Source organism: Atractosteus spatula, chromosome 8, assembly GCF_055471065.1.
Source record: "Atractosteus spatula isolate fAtrSpa1 chromosome 8, fAtrSpa1.hap1, whole genome shotgun sequence".
Taxonomy (NCBI): Eukaryota; Metazoa; Chordata; class Actinopteri; order Semionotiformes; family Lepisosteidae; genus Atractosteus; species Atractosteus spatula.
Genome location: NC_142713.1, coordinates 793456 through 818012, shown reverse-complemented (window position 1 = coordinate 818012; position 24557 = coordinate 793456). Strand labels below are relative to the sequence as shown.

General features: G+C 55.4%; 1 protein-coding gene across 1 annotated transcript; it reads left to right on the top strand.

Moving 5' to 3' along the window:
- The first annotated feature begins 494 nt into the window (after window positions 1-494).
- LOC148828968 (receptor-type tyrosine-protein phosphatase H-like) lies at window positions 495-24176 on the top strand. The gene is made up of 20 exons (XM_088923067.1): window positions 495-647; window positions 3652-3787; window positions 5648-5863; window positions 6617-6889; window positions 6972-7202; window positions 8316-8588; window positions 8671-8901; window positions 8985-9242; window positions 10758-11015; window positions 14278-14541; window positions 15333-15429; window positions 15944-15988; window positions 16553-16634; window positions 17427-17517; window positions 18437-18513; window positions 19709-19843; window positions 19998-20120; window positions 21326-21483; window positions 22340-22475; window positions 22999-24176. Exons 1-20 carry the CDS (start codon window positions 597-599, stop codon window positions 23146-23148), a joined length of 3285 nt encoding a protein of 1094 aa, XP_088779193.1. The 5' UTR covers window positions 495-596; the 3' UTR covers window positions 23149-24176.
- Window positions 24177-24557: the final 381 nt, after the last annotated feature.

The following is a 24557-nucleotide window of genomic DNA, read 5'->3' as shown; positions in this document are numbered from 1 at the left end:
GAGTGTGACAGAGCGAGGGAGACAGAGAGAGGCACACACTGCACCGAGGCAGAGGAGCACAGAGCACAGGACAGAGGCAGAGGAGGATCTGATCCGCTGGGGACGAGCTGACAGGAGCACAGAGCACAGGACAGGGGCAGAGGAGGGTCTGATCCGCTGGGGACGAGCTGACAGCAGCACAGAGCACAGAGCACAGGACAGGGGCAGAGGAGGGTCTGATCCGCTGGGGACGAGCTGACAGCAGCACAGAGCACAGGACAGGGGCAGAAGAGGGTCTGATCCGCTGGGGACGAGCTGACAGGAGCACAGAGCACAGAGCAGAGGACAGGGGCAGAGGAGGGTCTGATCTGCTGGGGACGAGCTGACAGGAGCACAGAGCACAGAGCAGAGGACAGGGGCAGAGGAGGGTCTGATCCGCTGGGGACGAGCTGACAGGAGCACAGAGCACAGGACAGAGGCAGAGGAGGGTCTGATCCGCTGGGGACGAGCTGACAGGAGCACGGAGCACAGAGCACAGAGCACAGGACAGGGGCAGAGGAGGGTATCTGCAGGCTCAGCGTCGGTCTGGACTGCTCTGCAGGCTGCAGTGAGGAAGAATGTGGAGCTGGGTGCTGCTGTGCCTGTGTCTGTGGGGAGGCTGGGACTGGGTAAGTCGCTCTCTCCCTGCGGGAGGCGGGCCTGTTCGCGAGTACAGGTCGCTATACACCGCCTTCAGCTTTACTGCTCGCTGGGGTGGGGTCCAGCCCGACTCCTGGGGTCGGGGCTCAGTCTCCCGCCACGGGCGCCCTGAGGGGGGACCTGCTCCTCAGCCTCACCTGCTGAGCTCCCAGCGGGATTGGGGGCAGTCCGCCCTGTGAAATGTGGGGTAACGTGTACCCCTGGCTCGAGAGACAGCTGGCAAGGGGGCACTTCTCACAGTGCGGCCTTGCACATGTGCTCCGACCTGTACCCCTGAATCTGCACAGCACTGTGGGGTGTGGAATTTGGGGTAACGTGTGTTCCTGACTCTGAACAGCCCAGGAAGGTGTGGAATTTGGGGTAACGTGTGTTTCTGACTCTGAACAGCCCAGGGAGGTGTGGAATTTGGGGTAACGTGTGTTCCTGACTCTGAACAGCCCAGGGAGGTGTGGAATTTGGGGTAACGTGTGTTCCTGACTCTGAACAGCCCAGGAAGGTGTGGAATTTGGGGTAACGTGTGTTCCTGACTCTGAACAGCCCAGGGGGGTGTGGAATTTGGGGTAACGTGTGCCCCTGATTTGTTGTTCCTGTTTCACTGGGGCAGGAGTGGATCTGGAGAGCGCTGGACTGTAGGTCTAGTGTTTCCAGGTAACGAACACAGGAAGTCCTGTATGAGTCCAGACTCTCAGAGGTGCGTGACTCCACGGTGGTTTTGCACAGCTGAGACGGGTGTGTTCTACAGGTACCGGGCTTGAACTCTGCGGCCCAGGGAGAAGTTCAGTGAAGTGATGGGGAAGCTGTGATCAGATCAAGGCAGGTGATCACAGGAGCTCAGACGTGAGGCTTTGTAGTTGTTCTGTAAAGGACGAACAACAGGAAGAGAAAAATGTCATTATCAGAGAGCGAGGAAAAGAGGAAGAGAGATTAGGTAAATCACAAACCCACAGAGAGGTGACAGGAGGAGACAGCACTGCCTCACCCACTGGGAGACACACACAAGCACACCACAGACTGCAGAGGACAGGCTCAGTGACCGCAGGCTGGACACAGACACTGGACACAGGCAGACCTGGCTGGGGAACAGACTGTGAGCTCAGTAATAAAAACACAGTGTGTGATTTCTGGTCCAGTCCAGTCTGGGTCACACTGTACCCCTACAGTCCAGAGACCACCGGTCCAGTCTGGGTCACACTGTAATCCTACAGTCCAGAGATCGCCGGTCCAGTCTGGGTCACACTGTACCCCTACAGTCCAGAGATCGCCGGTCCAGTCTGGGTCACACTGTACTCCTACAGTCCAGAGATCACCGGTCCAGTCTGGGTCACACTGTAACCCTCCAGTCCAGAGACCAGTGGTCCAGTCTGGGTCACACTGTACCCCCACAGTCCAGAGACCAGTGGTCCAATACTGTATTGATGATCACCTGTGGCTGACTGTGTATGTTTTTGTAGTTTTTAGAGTCCTGGACAGACACTTCACTCGTAGAGCGAGACGAGAGGCTCACATTGTTTGCAGGGCTGTGTGTATTTATGAGTGACGAGAAGGGGTTGTAAAATAATTTCTTTCTCACGAGGAACCAAAGATTTATATAATTTATCAGAAATACCACAGTAAAGATCAAGGACCCTGCTGATAACCAGTGCTGGAATACCTGCGGTGTTTATCAGATCAGCCTTCGCTCTTTTCAACCTGTCATTTTGTGACTTGGTGTTTTACAGCACAGAATCCTGTGTGTTAAGTTGTCATTCCTGGTTTATTGTTAGAATTTAGTGTCATGTTCACATGACTATAAAGCAGTGTATTTCACCCTTACTTTAAACTGTTTAGTGTCTGTAATCAATTAGGATTTATAGCAGGGCTGTCCAGTCCTGGTCCTGGAGGGGTCAGTCAGTGTGTCTGCAGCAGGGTGTCCAGTCCTGGTCCTGGAGGGGTCAGTGTGTCTGCAGCAGGGCTGTCCAGTCCTGGTCCTGGAGGGGTCAGTCAGTGTGTCTGCAGCAGGGCTGTCTAGTCCTGGTCCTGGAGGGGTCAGTCAGTGTGTCTGCAGCAGGGCTGTCCAGTCCTGGTCCTGGAGGGGTCAGTGTGTCTGGAGCAGAGCTGTCCAGTCCTGGTCCTGGAGGGGTCAGTCAGTGTGTCTACAGCAGGGCTGTCCAGTCCTGGTCCTGGAGGGGTCAGTCAGTGTGTCTGCACCAGGGTGTCCAGTCCTGGTCCTGGAGTGGTCAGTGTGTCTGCAGCAGGGCTGTCCAGTCCTGATCCCGGAGGGGTCAGTGTGTCTGCAGCAGGGCTGTCCAGTCCTGGTCCTGGAGGGGTCAGTGTGTCTGCAGCAGGGTGTCCAGTCCTGGTCCTGGAGGGGTCAGTGTGTCTGCAGCAGGGCTGTCCAGTCCTGGTCCTGGAGGGGTCAGTCAGTGTGTCTGGAGCAGGGCTGTCCAGTCCTGGTCCTGGAGGGGTCAGTGTGTCTGCAGCAGGGCTGTCCAGTCCTGGTCCTGGAGGGGTCAGTCAGTGTGTCTGCAGCAGGGCTGTCCAGTCCTGGTCCTGGAGGGGTCAGTCAGTGTGTCTGCAGCAGGGCTGTCCAGTCCTGGTCCTGGAGGGGTCAGTCAGTGTGTCTGCAGCAGGGCTGTCCAGTCCTGGTCCTGGAGGGGTCAGTGTGTCTGCAGCAGGGCTGTCCAGTCCTGGTCCTGGAGGGGTCAGTCAGTGTGTCTGGAGCAGGGCTGTCCAGTCCTGGTCCTGGAGGGGTCAGTCAGTGTGTCTGCAGCAGGGCTGTCCAGTCCTGGTCCTGGAGGGGTCAGTCAGTGTGTCTGCAGCAGGGTGTCCAGTCCTGGTCCTTCTCCAGTGTCCGTGTCACACTTTGTCAGCGCTCTGACTGGCCCCCAGCCTCTTTTGCATCAGTAAACACCACGCAAATCCTGTCCGGTGTCCGGGGCGCCCGGGAGCAGGGGGAGACCACCCTGGGGTCACCTCTCCCTTCTGTCTCTCCAGTGCGCCTCCGGTGTCACGGCGCAGTCAAACACAACCAGAGCCCCGAACACCACAACTAGAGCCCTGAGCACTGCAGCCCCGAGCACCACAACTACAGCCAAGAGCACCACCACGGAGATGACCACCACCCCAGCTCGTGAGTACAGGGAAGGGTTACAGGGCACCCCAGGGTCCGGCTTCGGCCCCAGCCTGGACCTGTGTCTGTGTTTCTGTGTGTCTGTGTGTCTGTGTGTCTGTCTGTCTGTCCTGTGATGGACTGGCCCTGGTGTGAGTGTGTGTGTGTGTCCTGTGATGGACTGGCCCTGGTGAGTGTGTGTCTGTGTGTGTCCTGTGATGGACTGGCCCTGGTGTGTGTGTGTGTGTGTCCTGTGATGGACTGGCCCTGGTGTGAGTGTGTGTGTGTCCTGTGATGGACTGGCCCTGGTGTGTGTGTGTGTGTGTGTGTGTGTGTGTGTGTGTGTGTGTGTCCTGTGATGGACTGGCCCTGGTGTGAGTGTGTGTGTGTGTGTCCTGTGATGGACTGGCCCTGGTGTGAGTGTGTGTGTGTGTGTCCTGTGATGGACTGGCCCTGGTGTGAGTGTGTGTGTGTGTCCTGTGATGGACTGGCCCTGGTGTGAGTGTGTGTGTGTGTGTGTGTGTGTGTGTGTCCTGTGATGGACTGGCCCTGGTGTGAGTGTGTGTGTGTGTGTGTGTGTGTGTGTCCTGTGATGGACTGGCCCTGGTGTGAGTGTGTGTGTGTGTCCTGTGATGGACTGGCCCTGGTGTGAGTGTGTGTGTGTGTCCTGTGATGGACTGGCCCTGGTGTGAGTGTGTGTGTCCTGTGATGGACTGGCCCTGGTGTGACTTAATGGGAAAAAAACTGGATTTTGGACAAACAGAGAGATATAAAGGCACAGTGTGGTAAAGCACAGCTCTTCCAGACATTTACTACAGTAAATCACAGTATTGTCACAGTGTGGTAAAGCACAGCTCTTCCAGACATTTACTACAGTAAATCACAGTATTGTCACAGTGAGGTAAAGCACAGCTCTTCCAGACAGTTACTACAGTAAATCACAGTATTGTCACAGTGAGGTAAAGCACAGCTCTTCCAGACAGTTACTACAGTAAATCACAGTGTTGTCACAGTGTGGTAAAGCACAGCTCTTCCAGACATTTACTACAGTAAATCACAGTATTGTCACAGTGAGGTAAAGCACAGCTCTTCCAGACATTTACTACAGTAAATCACAGTATTGTCACAGTGTGGTAAAGCACAGCTCTTCCAGACATTTACTACAGTAAATCACAGTATTGTCACAGTGAGGTAAAGCACAGCTCTTCCAGACATTTACTACAGTAAATCACAGTATTGTCACAGTGAGGTAAAGCACAGCTCTTCCAGACATTTACTACAGTAAATCACAGTATTGTCACAGTGAGGTAAAGCACAGCTCTTCCAGACAGTTACTACAGTAAATCACAGTATTGTCACAGTGTGGTGAAGCACAGCTCTTCCAGACAGTTACTACAGTAAATCACAGTATTGTCACAGTGTGGTGAAGCACAGCTCTTTCAGAAATTTACTACAGTAAATCGCAGTATTGTCACAGTGTGGTAAAGCCCAGCTCTTCCAGACAGTTACTACAGTAAATCACAGTATTGTCACAGTGAGGTAAAGCACAGCTCTTCCAGACAGTTACTACAGTAAATCACAGTATTGTCACAGTGTGGTAAAGCACAGCTCTTCCAGACAGTTACTACAGTAAATCACAGTATTGTCACAGTGTGGTAAAGCACAGCTCTTCCAGACAGTTACTACAGTAAATCACAGTGTTGTCACAGCTCACACAGGTAAGTACTGCAGTAAATTGTGGTGTGATCCCAGCGTGATGCAGGAAGAGGACCGCTGTGAGACAGCTGTACTGGCGGGTCACCGGTCACCGCGCTGGGACAGAGAGGAGGACAGGAGGTCCAGTGAGCCAGCTGAGGACTGACCACTCATTCTCACCCTCAGCCAACTGCACCACCCAGTGGACCGTCACTACGACCACCATTGTGGGGGTCACCCAGGGGGGCTTCACTGACGCCACGGCCACCGGGAATGGGAAGAATTGGACTGAACCCATACAGAACCGAACCTTCACCTTCACGAACCTCAGTCCAGGCTGCACTTACAATATCACCCTCCACCAAGGAGCCTCAGACCACTGCTTCTCCAATTCCACAACAGGTGAGAGGGGTCTCTAATAACCCTCTTCTCTCTCAGGGCAGTGTTCATGTACTGGAGTGTCCAGTCAGTGTGTCTGTATTAACCCCTCTCTCTCAGTGCAGTGTTAATGTACTGGAGTGTCCAGTCAGTGTGTCTGTATTAACCCCTCTCTCTCTCAGTGCAGTGTTAATGTACTGGAGTGTCCAGTCAGTGTGTGTGTATGAACCCCTCTCTCTCAGTGCAGTGTTAATGTACTGGAGTGTCCAGTCAGTGTGTGTGTATTAACCCCTCTCTCTCAGTGCAGTGTTAATGTACTGGAGTGTCCAGTCAGTGTGTCTGTATTAACCCCTCTCTCTCTCAGTGCAGTGTTCATGTACTGGAGTGTCCAGTCAGTGTGTCTGTATTAACCCCTCTCTCTCAGTGCAGTGTTCATGTACTGGAGTGTCCAGTCAGTGTGTGTGTATTAACCCCTCTCTCTCTCAGTGCAGTGTTCATGTACTGGAGTGTCCAGTCAGTGTGTGTGTATTAACCCCCTCTCTCTCTCAGTGCAGTGTTAATGTACTGGAGTGTCCAGTCAGTGTGTGTGTGTATGAACCCCTCTCTCTCTCAGTGCAGTGTTAATGTACTGGAGTGTCCAGTCAGTGTGTCTGTATTAACCCCCCTCTCTCTCAGTGCAGTGTTAATGTACTGGAGTGTCCAGTCAGTGTGTCTGTATTAACCCCTCTCTCTCTCAGTGCAGTGTTCATGTACTATAACTTGCTTTTCTTTTCTCAGTTGCATCTATGGTTTCAAATCTGACACTGGACTCTGCAGTCACTGACAGTCTCAATGTGTCCTGGACTGGAGCTTCTGGCTGTGTGACTGGGTACACTGTGTCCGTGAACCAGACTGTGTCAGTGAACCAGACGAGTTGCGTCTCTCAGCTGCTTCCAAACGAGACCCAGCTGTCCATCGACGATCTGACTCCTGGCACAGTGTATGAGGTCCGAGTCATCACCATGGGACAGGGAGAGCGCTCCGCCCCAGCCCCCCTCCTGGCCAGCACAGGTGAGGCTCGAGTGTGGCTGTTCGGCCTCTGGGCCGCCAGTGTCCAGTCCCCGGACCCTTGACCTGTCCTCTGCCCTTGCAGCTCTGGACTGCAATGCCCAGAACTGGACAGTCGGCGAGAGCTCCCTGCAGGTGGAGGTCCTGCAGGGGTCCTTCCAGAGAGCCTCTGCCGTGAGGGTGAACAGCTCGGCCCTCAACGCCTCTACCACGGGCAGCACAGCCACGTTCTCCGGGCTGGAGCCAGGCTGCACGTACGCGGTGTCGCTCTGGAGCCGCCTGGACACCAGGCTGTGCGAGACGAAGCAGAACCTGAGTGAGTGTCCCTCCTCCTGCGCACGCTGATCTCCTCTGGAACCGGCCTGCCTGTCCGTGACAATGCGCCACTGTCTTTTACAGTTACAGTGTGACCCAGACTGGACCGGTGATCTCTGGACTGTAGGGGTACAGTGTGACCCAGACTGGACCGGCGACCTCTGGACTGTAGGGGTACAGTGTGACCCAGACTGGACCGGCGATCTCTGGACTGTAGGGGTACAGTGTGACCCAGACTGGACCGGCGATCTCTGGACTGTGGGGTTACAGTGTGACCCAGACTGGACCAGTGATCTCTGGACTGTAGGGGTACAGTGTGACCCAGACTGGACCGGTGATCTCTGGACTGTGGGGTTACACTGTGACCCAGACTGGACCGGCGATCTCTGGACTGTAGGGGTACAGCGTGACCCAGACTGGACTGGCAATTTCTGGACTGTAGGGGTACAATATGACACAGACTGGACTGGACCAGAAATCAGTGTGTCTGTATGAACCCCTCTCTCTCTCAGTGCAGTGTTCATGTACTGGAATGTCCAGTCAGTGTGTCTGTATTAACCCCTCTCTCTCTCAGTGCAGTGTTCATGTACTGGAGTGTCCAGTCAGTGTGTCTGTATTAACCCCTCTCTCTCTCTCAGTGCAGTGTTAATGTACTGGAGTGTCCAGTCAGTGTGTCTGTATTAACCCCTCTCTCTCTCAGTGCAGTGTTAATGTACTGGAGTGTCCAGTCAGTGTGTGTGTATTAACCCCTCTCTCTCTCAGTGCAGTGTTCATGTACTGGAGTGTCCAGTCAGTGTGTCTGTATGAACCCCTCTCTCTCTCAGTGCAGTGTTCATGTACTGGAGTGTCCAGTCAGTGTGTCTGTATTAACCCCTCTCTCTCTCAGTGCAGTGTTCATGTACTGGAGTTTCCAGTCAGTGTGTCTGTATTAACCCCCCTCTCTCTCAGTGCAGTGTTCATGTACTGGAGTGTCCAGTCAGTGTGTCTGTATTAACCCCTCTCTCTCTCAGTGCAGTGTTCATGTACTGGAGTGTCCAGTCAGTGTGTGTGTGTATTAACCCCTCTCTCTCTCAGTGCAGTGTTCATGTACTATAACTTGCTTTTCTTTTCTCAGTTGCATCTATGGTTTCAAATCTGACACTGGACTCTGCAGTCACTGACAGTCTCAATGTGTCCTGGACTGGAGCTTCTGGCTGTGTGACTGGGTACACTGTGTCCGTGAACCAGACTGTGTCAGTGAACCAGACGAGTTGCGTCTCTCAGCTGCTTCCAAACGAGACCCAGCTGTCCATCGACGATCTGACTCCTGGCACAGTGTATGAGGTCCGAGTCATCACCATGGGACAGGGAGAGCGCTCCGCCCCAGCCCCCCTCCTGGCCAGCACAGGTGAGGCTCGAGTGTGGCTGTTCGGCCTCTGGGCCGCCAGTGTCCAGTCCCCGGACCCTTGACCTGTCCTCTGCCCTTGCAGCTCTGGACTGCAATGCCCAGAACTGGACAGTCGGCGAGAGCTCCCTGCAGGTGGAGGTCCTGCAGGGGTCCTTCCAGAGAGCCTCTGCCGTGAGGGTGAACAGCTCGGCCCTCAACGCCTCTACCACGGGCAGCACAGCCACCTTCTCCGGGCTGGAGCCAGGCTGCACGTACGCGGTGTCGCTCTGGAGCCGCCTGGACACCAGGCTGTGCGAGACGAAGCAGAACCTGAGTGAGTGTCCCTCCTCCTGCGCACGCTGATCTCCTCTGGAACCGGCCTGCCTGTCCGTGACAATGCGCCACTGTCTTTTACAGGTGCAGAGCCTGTGTCTAATGTCACAGTCCGCTCCTTGAACACCAGTGTGCTGGCAGTGAGCTGGCCGGGCGCCAGGGGCTGTGTCAAACAGTACAGAATGTCGGTCAGTGGCCCTGACCTGCACACCTTCACCAAGACCACTACTGGCACTGCTCTGGACATCCCTGACCTGCAGCCTGGCTGCAACTACACTGTAGGGGTCACCACTGAGGGGGAGGGCAGAGACTCCACTGAGGTCACCAGCACAGCCGCTACCGGTGAGTCACCAGTTATAACAGCACAGTGACAGTGATCACCATTGTCTGACTGTCTGGTCTGTAGGACTTCAATATCACCCAGACTGGACCAGCGATCTCTGGACTGTAGGGGTACAGTGTGACCCAGACTGGACCGGAGATCTCTTGACTGTAGGGTTACAGTGTGACCCAGACTGGACCGGTGATCTATGGACTGTAGGGGTACAGTGTGACCCAGACTGGACCGGCTACCTCTGGACTGTGGGGGTACAGTGTGACCCAGATTGGACCAGCGATCTCTGGACTGTAGGGGTACAGTGTGACCCAGACTGGACCGGTGATCTCTGGACTGTAGGGGTTACAGTGTGACCCAGACTGGACCGGTGATCTCTGGACTATAGGGGTACAGTGTGACCCAGACTGGACCGGTGATCTCTGGACTGTAGGGGTACAGTGTGACCCAGACTGGACCGGTGACCTCTGGACTGTGGGGGTACAGTGTGACCCAGATTGGACCGGCGATCTCTGGACTGTAGGGGTACAGTGTGACCCAGACTGGACCAGTGATCTCTGGACTGTAGGGGTTACAGTGTGACCCAGACTGGACCGGTGATCTCTGGACTATAGGGGTACAGTGTGACCCAGACTGGACCGGTGATCTCTGGACTGTAGGGGTACAGTGTGACCCAGACTGGACCGGTGATCTCTGCACTGTAGGGGTACAGTGTGACCCAGACTGGACCGGCGATCTCTGAACTGTAGGGGTACAGTGTGACCCAGACTGGACTGGCGATTTCTGGACTGTAGGGGTACAATATGACACAGACTGGACTGGACCAGAAATCAGTGTGTCTGTATGAACCCCTCTCTCTCTCAGTGCAGTGTTCATGTACTGGAGTGTCCAGTCAGTGTGTCTGTATTAACCCCTCTCTCTCTCAGTGCAGTGTTCATGTACTGGAGTGTCCAGTCAGTGTGTCTGTATTAACCCCTCTCTCTCTCAGTGCAGTGTTAAAGTACTGGAGTGTCCAGTCAGTGTGTCTGTATTAACCCCTCTCTCTCTCAGTGCAGTGTTCATGTACTGGAGTGTCCAGTCAGTGTGTGTGTATTAACCCCTCTCTCTCTCAGTGCAGTGTTAATGTACTGGAGTGTCCAGTCAGTGTGTGTGTATTAACCCCTCTCTCTCTCAGTGCAGTGTTAATGTACTGGAGTGTCCAGTCAGTGTGTCTGTATTAACCCCTCTCTCTCTCAGTGCAGTGTTAATGTACTGGAGTGTCCAGTCAGTGTGTCTGTATTAACCCCTCTCTCTCTCAGTGCAGTGTTAATGTACTGGAGTGTCCAGTCAGTGTGTCTGTATGAACCCCTCTCTCTCTCAGTGCAGTGTTAATGTACTGGAGTGTCCAGTCAGTGTGTGTGTATTAACCCCTCTCTCTCTCAGTGCAGTGTTAATGTACTGGAGTGTCCAGTCAGTGTGTTTATTAACCCCTCTCTCTCTCTCAGATTTCTGTATTATTTGTCTGTTTTGTTTCTTCCTTACAGATGCAGACCCTGTGTCTAATGTCACAGTCCGCTCCTTGAACACCAGTGTGCTGGCAGTGAACTGGACCAGAGCCAGGGGCTGTTTCAAACAGTACAGAGTGTCGGTCAGTGGCCCTCACCTGCACACCTTCACCAAGACCACTACTGGCACTGCTCTGGACATCCCTGACCTGCAGCCTGGCTGCAACTACACTGTAGGGGTCACCACTGAGGGGGAGGGCAGAGACTCCACTGAGGTCACCAGCACAGCCGCTACCGGTGAGTCACCAGTTATAACAGCACAGTGACAGTGATCACCATTGTCTGACTGTCTGGTCTGTAGGACTTCAATATCACCCAGACTGGACCAGCGATCTCTGGACTGTAGGGGTACAGTGTGACCCAGACTGGACCGGTGATCTCTGGACTGTAGGGGTACAGTGTGACCAGACTGGACCGGCCATCTCTGGACTGTAGGGGTACAGTGTGACCCAGACTGGACCGGTGATCTCTGGACTGTAGGGGTACAGTGTGACCCAGACTGGACCTGCGATCTCTGGACTGTAGGGGTACAGTGTGACCCAGACTGGACCGGTGATCTCTGGACTGTAGGGGTACAGTGTGACCCAGACTGGACCGGTGGTCTCTGGACTGTAGAGGTACAGTGTGACCAGACTGGACCGGTGATCTCTGGACTGTGGGGGTACAGTGTGACCCAGATTGGACCAGCGATCTCTGGACTGTAGGGGTGCAGTGTGACCCAGACTGGACCGGTGATCTCTGGACTGTAGGGATACAGCGTGACCCAGACTGGACCGGCGATCTCTGGACTGTAGGGGTACAGTTGTGACCCAGACTGGACCAGTGATCTCTGGGCTGTAGGGGTACAGTTGTGACCCAGACTGGACCAGCGATCTCTGGACTGTAGGGGTACAGTGTGACCCAGACTGGACCGGTGATCTCTGGACTGTAGGGGTACAGTGTGACCCAGACTGGACCAGTGGTCTCTGGACTGTAGAGGTACAGTGTGACCAGACTGGACCGGTGATCTCTGGACTGTAGGGGTACAGTGTGACCCAGACTGGACCGGCGATCTCTGGACTGTAGGGGTACAGCGTGACCCAGACTGGACCGGCGATCTCTGGACTGTAGGGGTACAGTGTGACCCAGATTCGACTGGTGATCTCTGGACTGTGGAGTTACAATCGTCCTGAGTTAGAGCAGATTCAGTGTGCAGCAGCGTCTTCCGAAGCAGCTACCTTGTCTCTCTCTCTCTCTCTTTTTCCCAGCTGCCATCACTCTCACATGATAAACAGTCTTTTTCTCACAGTGACCCTGGGACTGTCCACTGTCCAGAGACCTCCTGTCTCTCTGCAGACTGACTGATTCTCTCTCACAGTGACCCTGGGACTGTCCACTGTCCATAGACCTCCTGTCTCTCTGCAGACTGACTGATTCTCTCTCACAGTGACCCTGGGACTGTCCACTGTCCAGAGACCTCCTGTCTCTCTGCAGACTGACTGATTCTCTCTCACAGTGACCCTGGGACTGTCCACTGTCCATAGACCTCCTGTCTCTCTGCAGACTGACTGATTCTCTCTCACAGTGACCCTGGGACTGTCCACTGTCCATAGACCTCCTGTCTCTCTGCAGACTGACTGATTCTCTCTCACAGTGACCCTGGGACTGTCCACTGTCCAGAGACCTCCTGTCTCTCTGCAGACTGACTGATTCTCTCTCACAGTGACCCTGGGACTGTCCACTGTCCAGAGACCTCCTGTCTCTCTGCAGACTGACTGATTCTCTCTCACAGTGACCCTGGGACTGTCCACTGTCCATAGACCTCCTGTCTCTCTGCAGACTGACTGATTCTCTCTCACAGTGACCCCGGGACTGTCCACTGTCCATAGACCTCCTGTCTCTCTGCAGACTGACTGATTCTCTCTCACAGTGACCCTGGGACTGTCCACTGTCCAGAGACCTCCTGTCTCTCTGCAGACTGATTCTCTCTCACAGTGACCCCGGGACTGTCCACTGTCCATAGACCTCCTGTCTCTCTGCAGACTGACTGATTCTCTCTCACAGTGACCCTGGGACTGTCCACTGTCCAGAGACCTCCTGTCTCTCTGCAGACTGACTGATTCTCTCTCACAGTGACCCCGGGACTGTCCACTGTCCAGAGACCTCCTGTCTCTCTGCAGACTGACTGATTCTCTCTCACAGTGACCCTGGGACTGTCCACTGTCCATAGACCTCCTGTCTCTCTGCAGACTGACTGATTCTCTCTCACAGTGACCCTGGGACTGTCCACTGTCCAGAGACCTCCTGTCTCTCTGCAGACTGACTGATTCTCTCTCACAGTGACCCTGGGACTGTCCACTGTCCAGAGACCTCCTGTCTCTCTGCAGACTGACTGATTCTCTCTCACAGTGACCCTGGGACTGTCCACTGTCCAGAGACCTCCTGTCTCTCTGCAGACTGACTGATTCTCTCTCACAGTGACCCCGGGACTGTCCACTGTCCATAGACCTCCTGTCTCTCTGCAGACTGACTGATTCTCTCTCACAGTGACCCTGGGACTGTCCACTGTCCAGAGACCTCCTGTCTCTCTGCAGACTGATTCTCTCTCACAGTGACCCTGGGACTGTCCACTGTCCAGAGACCTCCTGTCTCTCTGCAGACTGACTGATTCTCTCTCACAGTGACCCTGGGACTGTCCACTGTCCATAGACCTCCTGTCTCTCTGCAGACTGACTGATTCTCTCTCACAGTGACCCTGGGACTGTCCACTGTCCAGAGACCTCCTGTCTCTCTGCAGACTGACTGATTCTCTCTCACAGTGACCCCGGGACTGTCCACTGTCCATAGACCTCCTGTCTCTCTGCAGACTGACTGATTCTCTCTCACAGTGACCCTGGGACTGTCCACTGTCCAGAGACCTCCTGTCTCTCTGCAGACTGACTGATTCTCTCTCACAGTGACCCTGGGACTGTCCACTGTCCAGAGACCTCCTGTCTCTCTGCAGACTGACTGATTCTCTCTCACAGTGACCCTGGGACTGTCCACTGTCCAGAGACCTCCTGTCTCTCTGCAGACTGACTGATTCTCTCTCACAGTGACCCTGGGACTGTCCACTGTCCAGAGACCTCCTGTCTCTCTGCAGACTGACTGATTCTCTCTCACATGGATGATCCAGCAGCTCCGCTCCCTGGTTGATCTCCCAACCCGGCTCCTCTCAGTTGGAGGATGATGGGAGTGAATGACCGGGTGAGCTCGAGGTGGGCAGGCGGAGTCAGTGCCGCGTCGCCATGCCAGCAGCACAGCAGCAGGGGGCGACACTGCGGTGTCTGAGCCTCTGTGCAGGCGCCTCGCTGTCGCCCCCTGGCTGTGCAGCGAGGAGTGGCAGTCCGTAAGGGACCCGCGGACCGCCGCGCGGCTGGGAACCCCACAGCGCTCGGGTGCAGCGGCCCGGCCAGGCGCGAGCTCAGCGGGGAGCAGGGGGGGTCCCACGAGCCTCACCGACTCCGTCTCTGTGTTCCAGACCCGGACCACGTGGGCTCCCCGTCCTGCCAGCCCCTCTCGGGGGGCTACAGCCTGCGCCTGAGCTGGACGGCGCCCAGGGGCATGTGGACGGGGCTGGAGGTGAGGGTCTCGGGAAGACCCCAGCTGCAGGAGGTTGCTCACAGGGACTGGGTGGACATCACCGGACTGCAGCCGGCCCGGTATTACGACATCGCGGTGACCACCCTCTCCGGGACCCGGAGGAGCACCACGGTCAGCTGGACGTGCCAGACAGACCCCACTGGTGAGTGGAGACCCCACCAGGAAACACTGGATTTGTGCCAATTAACACGGCGCAGTGTTACTCACAGAGACGCAGAAACAACGACACAGAGTCAGCCTGTAAGCAGAGAGAACCCCCCTCTCTCAGCCCTGTGTCCAGTCAGTGTGTGTGTATTAACCCCTCTCTCAGTGCAGTGTTAATGTACTGGAGTGTCCAGTCAGTGTGTGTGTATTAACCCCTCTCTCTCTCAGTGCAGTGTTAGTGTACTGGAGTGTCCAGTCAGTGTGTGTGTATTAACCCCTCTCTCTCTCAGTGCAGTGTTAATGTACTGGAGTGTCCAGTCAGTGTGTGTGTATTAACCCCTCTCTCTCTCAGTGCAGTGTTAATGTACTGGAGTGTCCAGTCAGTGTGTGTGTATTAACCCCTCTCTCTCTCAGTGCAGTGTTAATGTACTGGAGTGTCCAGTCAGTGTGTGTGTATTAACCCCTCTCTCTCTCAGTGCAGTGTTCATGTACTGGAGTGTCCAGTCAGTGTGACTGTATTAACCCCTCTCTCTTTCAGTGCAGTGTTAATGTACTGGAGTGTCCAGTCAGTGTGTGTGTATTAACCCCTCTCTCTCTCTCAGTGCAGTGTTAATGTACTGGAGTGTCCAGTCAGTGTGTCTGTATTAACCCCTCTCTCTCTCAGCGCAGTGTTCATGTACTGGAGTGTCCAGTCAGTGTGTCTGTATTAACCCCTCTCTCTCTCAGTGCAGTGTTCATGTACTGGAGTGTCCAGTCAGTGTGTCTGTATTAACCCCTCTCTCTCTGTAGGAGTGATAGCAGGCTCAGTGATTGGAATTCTGCTGCTGGTCATTCTTGTGGTCTTCCTCGTGCTGTTCGTTATGAGGAGACAGCCTGACCCGATGAGGTACGTGCTGCCGTCTGTGAGGGGGGCTGGAGGTGAGGAGGTGAAAACAAACTAGGTATCGCCTTCAACAGCATGGCTCGGCAGCGCGTTCCACGCCCCCGCCGCCCTTAGTGTAAAGCAGCCCATGCTGTCCGGGTTAGAGGATCTGTTGTGTGACTGAAATGCGGGCAGCCGCTTCAGGAACACGGCCGGGCAGCTCATTCCAGACCCCAGTTTTAAATGCCCCCCCCCCCACGCAGCCACCACCCGTGTCCTCGGGTTTCGACCCCAGTCGTTCATTGTGCGGCCCTGTCGGCGAGGCCTGCGGACGCTCGGATCAGGGCCGCCGCCGGGGCGGCAGTGGCCACCCGCGCGGCGAACGGTCTCCTGAAGCCATATCGGACCCCACCGGGGCCCCAGGTGAACACCTTTCGGCTGTGCGGGTCGGGCCTGTCCAGGCGCCTTGCAGATCGGCGACGCCAGGCGGCGGTCTCCCCGCGGTTGACTCTCATCCCCCCCCCCTCCCTCTCTCCAGATGGAAGACCATCGGATTGTCCCGCCTGACCGGCCAGAACATGCAGTGAGTCCAGCACGCCGGCCTCTGCTCGCCCGGGTTTCTGGGGGTGTCCCCCGGTCCCCACACACCGGGGAAGCCCAGCTCGACCACAGCTGGCCACTGGGGGCAGTGCAGAAGAACTCCTTCTGCCAACTGTTCGGGGTCCTGGGGGAGCCGGAGCCTATCCCAGCAAGCGATGGGAGCGAGGCAGGGTACACCCTGGGTGGGACGCCAGTCCATCGCAGGGCACACAGACACATACACACAAGGACACACACACCAGGGCCAGTTCTCCCAGATGACAACTAACTTACCAGCATGTCTTTGCACTTTGGGAGTAAAACCCTCACGAACACGGGGAGAACATACAGACTCCACCCAGACAGCACCCCAGGAATCGAACCCGAGCAATGCCAACCTCTCTGCCCCTTGATATCCCAGCACTCTTAATGTAACGATCCCCACATGGGAGCGCGGCTCTTAGCCCTGCACCAGTCCGTTCATCAGGCTCGGACAGGGACAGAGGAGTGTGGTAGCTCCCCGAGAGCCTCCAGTCCGTAACTCTGTGATCCGTGCTCTCCTGCTCAGGAACGTTCCCCTCGGGACATTCGCAGACCACGTCGAGCGCATGAGCCGCGACGAAGACAAGGACTTCAGCACGGAATACGAGGTGACGTCTCTGTGTGTCTCAGGGTTTCCCTGTCTCTGTGAGTCTCAGGGTCTGTGTGTTTCTGTGAGTCTCAGGGTCTCTCTGTCTCTGTGTGTCTCAGGGTCTGTGTGTCTCTGTGTGTCCCAGGGTCTCCCTGTCTCTGTGTGTCTCATGGTCTCCCTGTCTCTATGTGTCTCGGGGTCTGTCTGTCTCTGTGAGTCTCAGGGTCTGTGTGTTTCTGTGAGTCTCAGGGTCTCTCTGTCTCTGTGTGTTTCAGGGTCTGTGTGTCTCTGTGTGTCTCGGGGTCTGTCTGTCTCTGTGTGTCTCGGGGTCTCTCTGTCTCTGTGCGTCTCAGGGTCTGTGTGTCTCTGTGAGTCTCAGGGTCTGTGTGTCTCTGTGAGTCTCAGGGTCTCCCTGTCTCCGTGTGTCTCAGGGTCTCTCTGTCCCTGTGTGTCTCAGGGCCTGTGTGTCTCTGTGAGTCTCAGGGTCTCTCTGTCTCTGTGTGTCTCGGGGTCTGTGTGTTTCTGTGAGTCTCAGGGTCTCTCTGTCTCTGTTTGTCTCAGGGTCTGTGTGTCTCTGTGTGTCTCAGGGACTGTCTGTCTCTGTGTGTCTCGGGGTCTGTCTGTCTCGGGGTCTCTCTGTCTCTGTGTGTCTCAGGGTCTGTGTGTCTCCGTGTGTCTCAGGGCCTGTCTGACTCTGTGTGTCTCAGGGTCTCTCTGTCCCTGTGTGTCTCAGGGTCTCTCTGTCCCTGTGTGTCTCAGGGTCTCTCTGTCCCTGTGTGTCTCAGGGTCTCTCTCTCTTTGTGTTTCTCAGAGCCTCAGTGATGTTGGAACAGAACAAACCTGCAAAGCAGCTTCGATTCCAGACAACAAGGCTAAGAATCGATTCACAAACGTCCTGCCCTGTAAGTCTGTCAGGCGCTTTAGTCCAAACATCATGGAGGAGGTGATCAGTACTGTAGATCCAGGTGTCAGTGTGAACAGGAGTGTGGAGGAGGTGACCAGTACTGTAGATCCAGGTGTCAGTGTGAACAGGAGTGTGGAGGAGGTGACCAGTACTGTAGATCTCCAGGTGTCAGTGTGAACAGGAGTGTGGAGGAGGTGATCAGTACTGTAGATCTCCAGGTGTCAGTGTGAGCAGGAGTGTGGAGGAGGTGATCAGTACTGTAGATCTCCAGGTGTCAGTGTGAACAGGAGTGTGGAGGAGGTGACCAGTACTGTAGATCTCCAGGTGTCAGTGTGAACAGGAGTGTGGAGGAGGTGATCAGTACTGTAGATCTCCAGGTGTCAGTGTGAGCAGGAGTGTAGAGGAGGTGATCAGTACTGTAGATCTCCAGGTGTCAGTGTGAGCAGGAGTGTGGAGGAGGTGATCAGTAGACTGTAGATCTCCAGGTGTCAGTGTGAGCAGGAGTGTGGAGGAGGTGATCAGTACTGTAGATCTCCAGGTGTCAGTGTGAGCAGGAGTGTGGAGGAGGTGACCAGTACTGTAGATCTCCAGGTGTCAGTGTGAACAGGAGTGTGGAGGAGGTGACCAGTACTGTAGATCTCCAGATGTCAGCGTGAACAGGAGTGTGGAGGAGGTGACCAGTACTGTAGATCTCCAGGTGTCAGTGTGAGCAGGAATGTGGAGGAGGTGATCAGTAGACTTTAGATCTACAGTGTGAACAGACTGCAGATCTAGAGAAAGGTATAGACATTGTTGAGAATGGTGTAGTTTTCTCCTGTTTCTACCATAGGGTGGGTGTGAAATGCTGGAATTGAAATGAATCTGATAGTAGGACAGAACACAGCAGTGACTGGAATCTCTAATGTCTGTTTCCTCAGATGACCGGTCACGTGTTAAACTCAGCCTGATAAATAATGACCCTCATTCAGATTATATCAACGCCAACTACATGCCTGTAAGTCTTCTGTCATGTGGTGTAACATCGAAGATCTCATTCAATCATTTCCTCTCTACCCTGTGCTTTTGTGTCACTCTCAGTGCAGTGTTCATGTACTGGAGTGTCCAGTCAGTGTGTGTGTATAAACCCCTCTCTCTCTCTCAGTGCAGTGTTCATGTACTGGAGTGTCCAGTCAGTGTGTGTGTATAAACCCCTCTCTCTCTCTCAGTGCAGTGTTCATGTACTGGAGTGTCCAGTCAGTGTGTGTGTATTAACCCCTCTCTCTCTCACAGTGCAGTGTTAATGTACTGGAGTGTCCAGTCAGTGTGTCTGTATTAACCCCTCTCTCTCTCTCAGTGCAGTGTTAATGTACTGGAGTGTCCAGTCAGTGTGTGTGTATTAACCCCTCTCTCTCTCAGTGCAGTGTTCATGTACTGGAGTGTCCAGTCAGTGTGTCTGTATTAACCCCTCTCTCTCTCAGTGCAGTGTTAATGTACTGGAGTGTCCAGTCAGTGTGTGTGTATTAACCCCTCTCTCTCTCAGTGCAGTGTTCATGTACTGGAGTGTCCAGTCAGTGTGTGTGTATTAACCCCTCTCTCTCTCAGTGCAGTGTTAGTGTACTGGAGTGTCCAGTGTGTGTGTATTAACCCCTCTCTCTCAGTGCAGTGTTAATGTACTGGAGTGTCCAGTCAGAGTGTCTGTATTAACCCCTCTCTCTCTCAGTGCAGTGTTAATGTACTGGAGTGTCCAGTCAGTGTGTCTGTATTAACCCCTCTCTCTCTCAGTGCAGTGTTAGTGTACTGGAGTGTCCAGTGTGTGTGTATTAACCCCTCTCTCTCTCAGTGCAGTGTTAATGTACTGGAGTGTCCAGTCAGTGTGTGTGTATAAACCCCTCTCTCTCTCAGTGCAGTGTTAGTGTACTGGAGTGTCCAGTCAGTGTGTCTGTATTAACCCCTCTCTCTCTCTCAGTGCAGTGTTCATGTACTGGAGTGTCCAGTCAGTGTGTGTGTGTATTAACCCCTCTCTCTCTCAGTGCAGAGTTAATGTACTGGAGTGTCCAGTCAGTGTGTGTGTATGAACCCCTCTCTCTCTCAGTGCAGTGTTAATGTACTGGAGTGTCCAGTCAGTGTGTGTGTATTAACCCGCCTCTCTCTCAGTGCAGTGTTAGTGTACTGGAGTGTCCAGTGTGTGTGTTTTAACCCCTCTCTCTCAGGGCTACAGCAGTAAGAGGGAGTATATCGCAGCTCAGGGTCCTCTCCCGAACACAGTGGTAGATTTCTGGAGGATGATCTGGGAGCAGAGGGTGGAGGCTGTGGTCATGCTGACCAGCTGCATGGAGGGAGGCAAGGTGAGACGGCTACAGATTCCACCCGCACCGCCGCTCAGCGCGCTGGAGAGAAGTGGAGGAGTTTGTGAGAGTCTGCAGACCCTTAATGAACAGTTTATACCGTCCACCCAGACAGACACACAGAGTGTGCCGCTTGACTCCCCTCTCCGCGCAGGTGAAGTGTGAGCAGTACTGGCCCCTGGACTACACCCCCTGCACATATGGGGACGTCTCGGTCACCGTCAGCTCGGAGACGAAGGACAGCGACTGGACCCTGAGAGACTTCACTGTCAAACACGTCAGTGCCCCTGCCCTTGTCCCTTGCCCTTGTCCCTTGCCCTTGTCCCTGCCCTTGGCTTTGTGTCACACCTTGCCCTTGTCCCTGTCCCTGTCCCTGTCCCTGTCCTTGTCCCTTGTCCCTGTCCCTGTCCCTGTCCCTGTCCTGGTGCACCTGCCCCTGGCTCTCGGCTTTGCCCTGCCGCGCCCTGCGTGTGTGTAAATCGCTCCCTGGACCGGCAGCAGCGCTAACGAGCTCCCATCTCGTCCCGCGTGACGAGAAGCGTCCGCCCACCGAACCGGACCCTGTAGTCGGGCTTCGGCGAGCCAGGTGGGCTTCCGGCTCCGGGACGGGGGGTTGCGGGTTCGAATCCCGAGCGGGACGCTGCTGCCCTTCCTGCGGGATTTTACCAGGATCACCAGGTGCCGTCTGTCAAACTGCAGGGGATAACTTTATCGACAGTTCTGCTGAAACACAGCGAGAGCAGAGGTCTGCGTCCCACCGAATGTGCACCGTGTACGAACTGTAGCCGTTAGCGCCCGAGAGCGCGGCTCAGAACCTTCCTACGATTCCGAAGAGGATTCCAGCGCCACCTCTGTCCTCCGGTGCCTCACGAGGCGGAGCGCGCTGCTTCCTGAAAGCCTGGCCCGGGGCAGGTCCGTCGCCCCTCGTCTCGAACCCGTGGCGCTCTGAGCAGCCCACGGCGGCGGCAAGCGCCCGCAAGATCCGCACGGCACGCTCCCGGCCACACGCCCGGCCGCCGAGACGACCCGGGCGGGCGAGGCGCTGGTCCCACCTGCTCCCTCGGCCTCCTGGGGCGTTTTAGACCAGCGGTCGCTCCCCGTCCACACCCAGGCCCACACTGGGCGGTCCGCAGTCCCGCTTCTGCGCGGTGCCGTGACCCGGCACCCTGCTGGGTTTCTCTCCGCCCTGCTCTGGGTTCTGGCCTCCGTTCTGCCCCAGGCCGGCTCGGGTCTGGGGTCTGCTTGTGCGCTGGGCTCTGCTAGCTCCCTGCTGCGGCCTGACCGCCTCTCGGGGCAGCGCCAGCCTGTCCTCTCTCTGCGCCCGCCTGCCGTCTCCTGCTCTGTCGCTTCTCGTCTGCAAGACCAGCGGTTCTGAGCCTCGCGGAACCCGCCTGCCGAACCTGGAGCAAAGCCGGGTTTCCTTCTTCTTCCTCCGGGCTGCCCAGCGCGACAAACCGTGACCGGCTCTCCCTGCGCCAGCAGGTCAGCTCCGAGACGCGTACAGTGAAACACTTCCACTTCACGGCCTGGCCGGACCACGGGGCACCACTGTCGACAGAACCGGTGACCCAGTTCCGAGGGCTGATCCGAAAGCACATAGAGAGGAGCTGCACAGGTGTTCCAACACTGGTCCACTGCAGGTACTGTGTGTGTGTATTAACCCCTCTCTCTCTCAGTGCAGTGTTAATGTACTGGAGTGTCCAGTCAGTGTGTGTGTATTAACCCCTCTCTCTCTCAGTGCAGTGTTAATGTACTGGAGTGTCCAGTCAGTGTGTCTGTATTAACCCCTCTCTCTCTCAGTGCAGTGTTAATGTACTGGAGTGTCCAGTCAGTGTGTCTGTATTAACCCCTCTCTCTCTCAGTGCAGTGTTCATGTACTGGAGTGTCCAGTCAGTGTGTCTGTATGAACCCCTCTCTCTCTCAGTGCAGTGTTAATGTACTGGAGTGTCCAGTCAGTGTGTCTGTATGAACCCCTCTCTCTCTCAGTGCAGTGTTAATGTACTGGAGTGTGCAGTCAGTGTGTCTGTATGAACCCCTCTCTCTCTCAGTGCAGTGTTAATGTACTGGAGTGTCCAGTCAGTGTGTGTGTATTAACCCCTCTCTCTCTCAGTGCAGTGTTAATGTACTGGAGTGTCCAGTCAGTGTGTCTGTATTAACCCCTCTCTCTCTCTCTCAGTGCAGTGTTAATGTACTGGAGTGTCCAGTCAGTGTGTCTGTATGAACCCCCCTCTCTCTCAGTGCAGTGTTCATGTACTGGAGTGTCCAGTCAGTGTGTCTGTATTAACCCCTCTCTCTCTCAGTGCAGTGTTAATGTACTGGAGTGTCCAGTCAGTGTGTCTGTATGAACCCCCCTCTCTCTCAGTGCAGTGTTCATGTACTGGAGTGTCCAGTCAGTGTGCCTGTATTAACCCCTCTCTCTCTCAGTGCAGTGTTAATGTACTGGAGTGTCCAGTCAGTGTGTCTGTATGAACCCCTCTCTCTCTCTCTCTCTCGCAGTGCTGGTGTTGGGCGGACAGGTACTTTAATCGCCCTGGATGTTCTCCTGCAGCAGATGGAGGAAGAAAAGACACTGGGGGTCAAAGCCTTTGTCCACAAGATGAGGCTCCACAGGCCTCTCATGGTGCAGACAGAGGTGAGACGAACACTGTGATACAGATACTGTATACTGTCACACAGTAACGGACTGATAGACCTACTGATACACACTCTCTCAGTGCAGTGTTAATGTACTGGAGTGTCCAGTCAGTGTGTGTGTATTAACCCCTCCCTCTCTCAGTGCAGTGTTAATGTACTGGAGTGTCCAGTCAGTGTGTCTGTATTAACCCCTCTCTCTCTCAGGGCAGTGTTCATGTACTGGAGTGTCCAGTCAGTGTGTCTGTATTAACCCCTCTCTCTCAGTGCAGTGTTAATGTACTGGAGTGTCCAGTCAGTGTGTCTGTATTAACCCCTCTCTCTCTCAGTGCAGTGTTAATGTACTGGAGTGTCCAGTCAGTGTGTCTGTATTAACCCCTCTCTCTCTCTCTCAGTGCAGTGTTAATGTACTGGAGTGTCCAGTCAGTGTGTGTGTATTAACCCCTCTCTCTCTCAGTGCAGTGTTAATGTGCTGGAGTGTCCAGTCGGGGTGTCTGTACTAACCTGCCCGTCTCTGTGTTCAGGTTCAGTACATCTTCCTGCACCAGTGTCTGCTCAATGTCCTCCGGTCCAGGGAGGCGCCGAGGCGGGAGGAGATCCTGTACGAGAACATGCTCTACATGAACTCCGCCGCGCTGCGTGAGCTCGGCTCGCCCGGCCGGGACGCCTGCTGAGGCCGCCCCCAGCGCCCGCGAGACGACAGCGCTTCGCCTGGCCCCTGCTGCTGATCCGTCCTCTTATCTAGCTCTGCAGCCCTTCGCCCCTTCTTGCTGGTCCTGTGACTCGCAGCGTGCGGGTCCCGGGTCCAAACCAGGCGTGGGGAACCTTCTGCGTGGAGCGCGCATGTTCTCCCCGGTCCTCCAGCTTCCTCCTTCCCCGGTGACCTCCCAGCTGCCTCGGACACACTGCCCCGCCCGCGCCTGACCACTGCGTTCCTCATCCCCTCATCATGCCTCTCTGCAGGGGGGACAGCTGAACCCCCAGGACTAGTCCTGATGCTCCGTGCCCGACTCTCGGAGAAGATCCTGCCACCCGCTCCCCTGGAGACACACACACACACACACACACACACACACACACACACACGCCAGGGCCAGTCCATCACAGGACACACACAGACACACACACACACACACCAGGGCCAGTCCATCACAGGACACACACAGACACACACACTCACACCAGGGCCAGTCCATCACAGGGGACACACACACACACACACACACACACACTCTCACACACACACACACACACACCAGGGCCAGTCCATCACAGGACACACACACACACACACACACACACACACACACACACACAGGGCCAGTCCATCACAGGACACACACACACACCAGGGCCAGTCCATCACAGGACACACACAGACACACACACTCACACCAGGGCCAGTCCATCACAGGACACACACACACACCAGGGCCAGTCCATCACAGGACACACACACACACCAGGGCCAGTCCATCACAGGACACACACGTCGCCTGAAGCTCGGGAGCCTGCAGGTGCGCCAGCGAGAACACAGGTGGGACGCCCCACGCCCACGGAGCTCCGATGAACGTCTTTTTTTTCTTCCTCTTTAAATGAAATGCGTGTTTGAGGTCCTGCGGCCGGCGGTCCGGCCCCCTGCTGAGCCGCCGGGCGAGGGGCTCCCAGTCACGATCCGGCAATAAATAATTCCTCTTCTCGCGGCGGCAGCGCTCCCTGGTGGTTTTTATTTCAGTCGGCGTGTCGGAGTGTTTGTCGGCGGTCACAATCCCCCCACCGAGCCATTCCTACTGATCCGGTTCAGGCGATCAGCCTCCCAGTACTCTCCCCATGTGAGTACTTCTCCACGAGCCCCGCAGGCGGCCGAGGGGTTACTGGAGCATCCCAGGCCGGTCTGCGGAGTGGTTACGCACGTTGAATTCACAACACCTCACAGCCGGGCCCCTGACTGCCCCTACTCTGATCAGTCTACCGCGGGAAGACTCGTTCTCCCAGCAGTGGAAGAGTCACGCCGAGATTCACAACTGGTGTCCTGCTGCGGGGCTTTAGAACTCCCCCGGGCTTCTGCGCGGTTTCTGCGGTT

Excerpts from the sequence above, each read along its gene's own strand:
- LOC148828968 (XM_088923067.1), top strand. The coding sequence starts at position 597 with ATGTGGAGCTGGGTGCTGCTGTGCCTGTGTCTGTGGGGAGGCTGGGAC. Across the intron at positions 9,243-10,757 it reads CACCAGCACAGCCGCTACCG|ATGCAGACCCTGTGTCTAAT; the intron begins GTGAGTCACCAG and ends TCTTCCTTACAG. Across the intron at positions 20,121-21,325 it reads GAGACTTCACTGTCAAACAC|GTCAGCTCCGAGACGCGTAC; the intron begins GTCAGTGCCCCT and ends CTGCGCCAGCAG.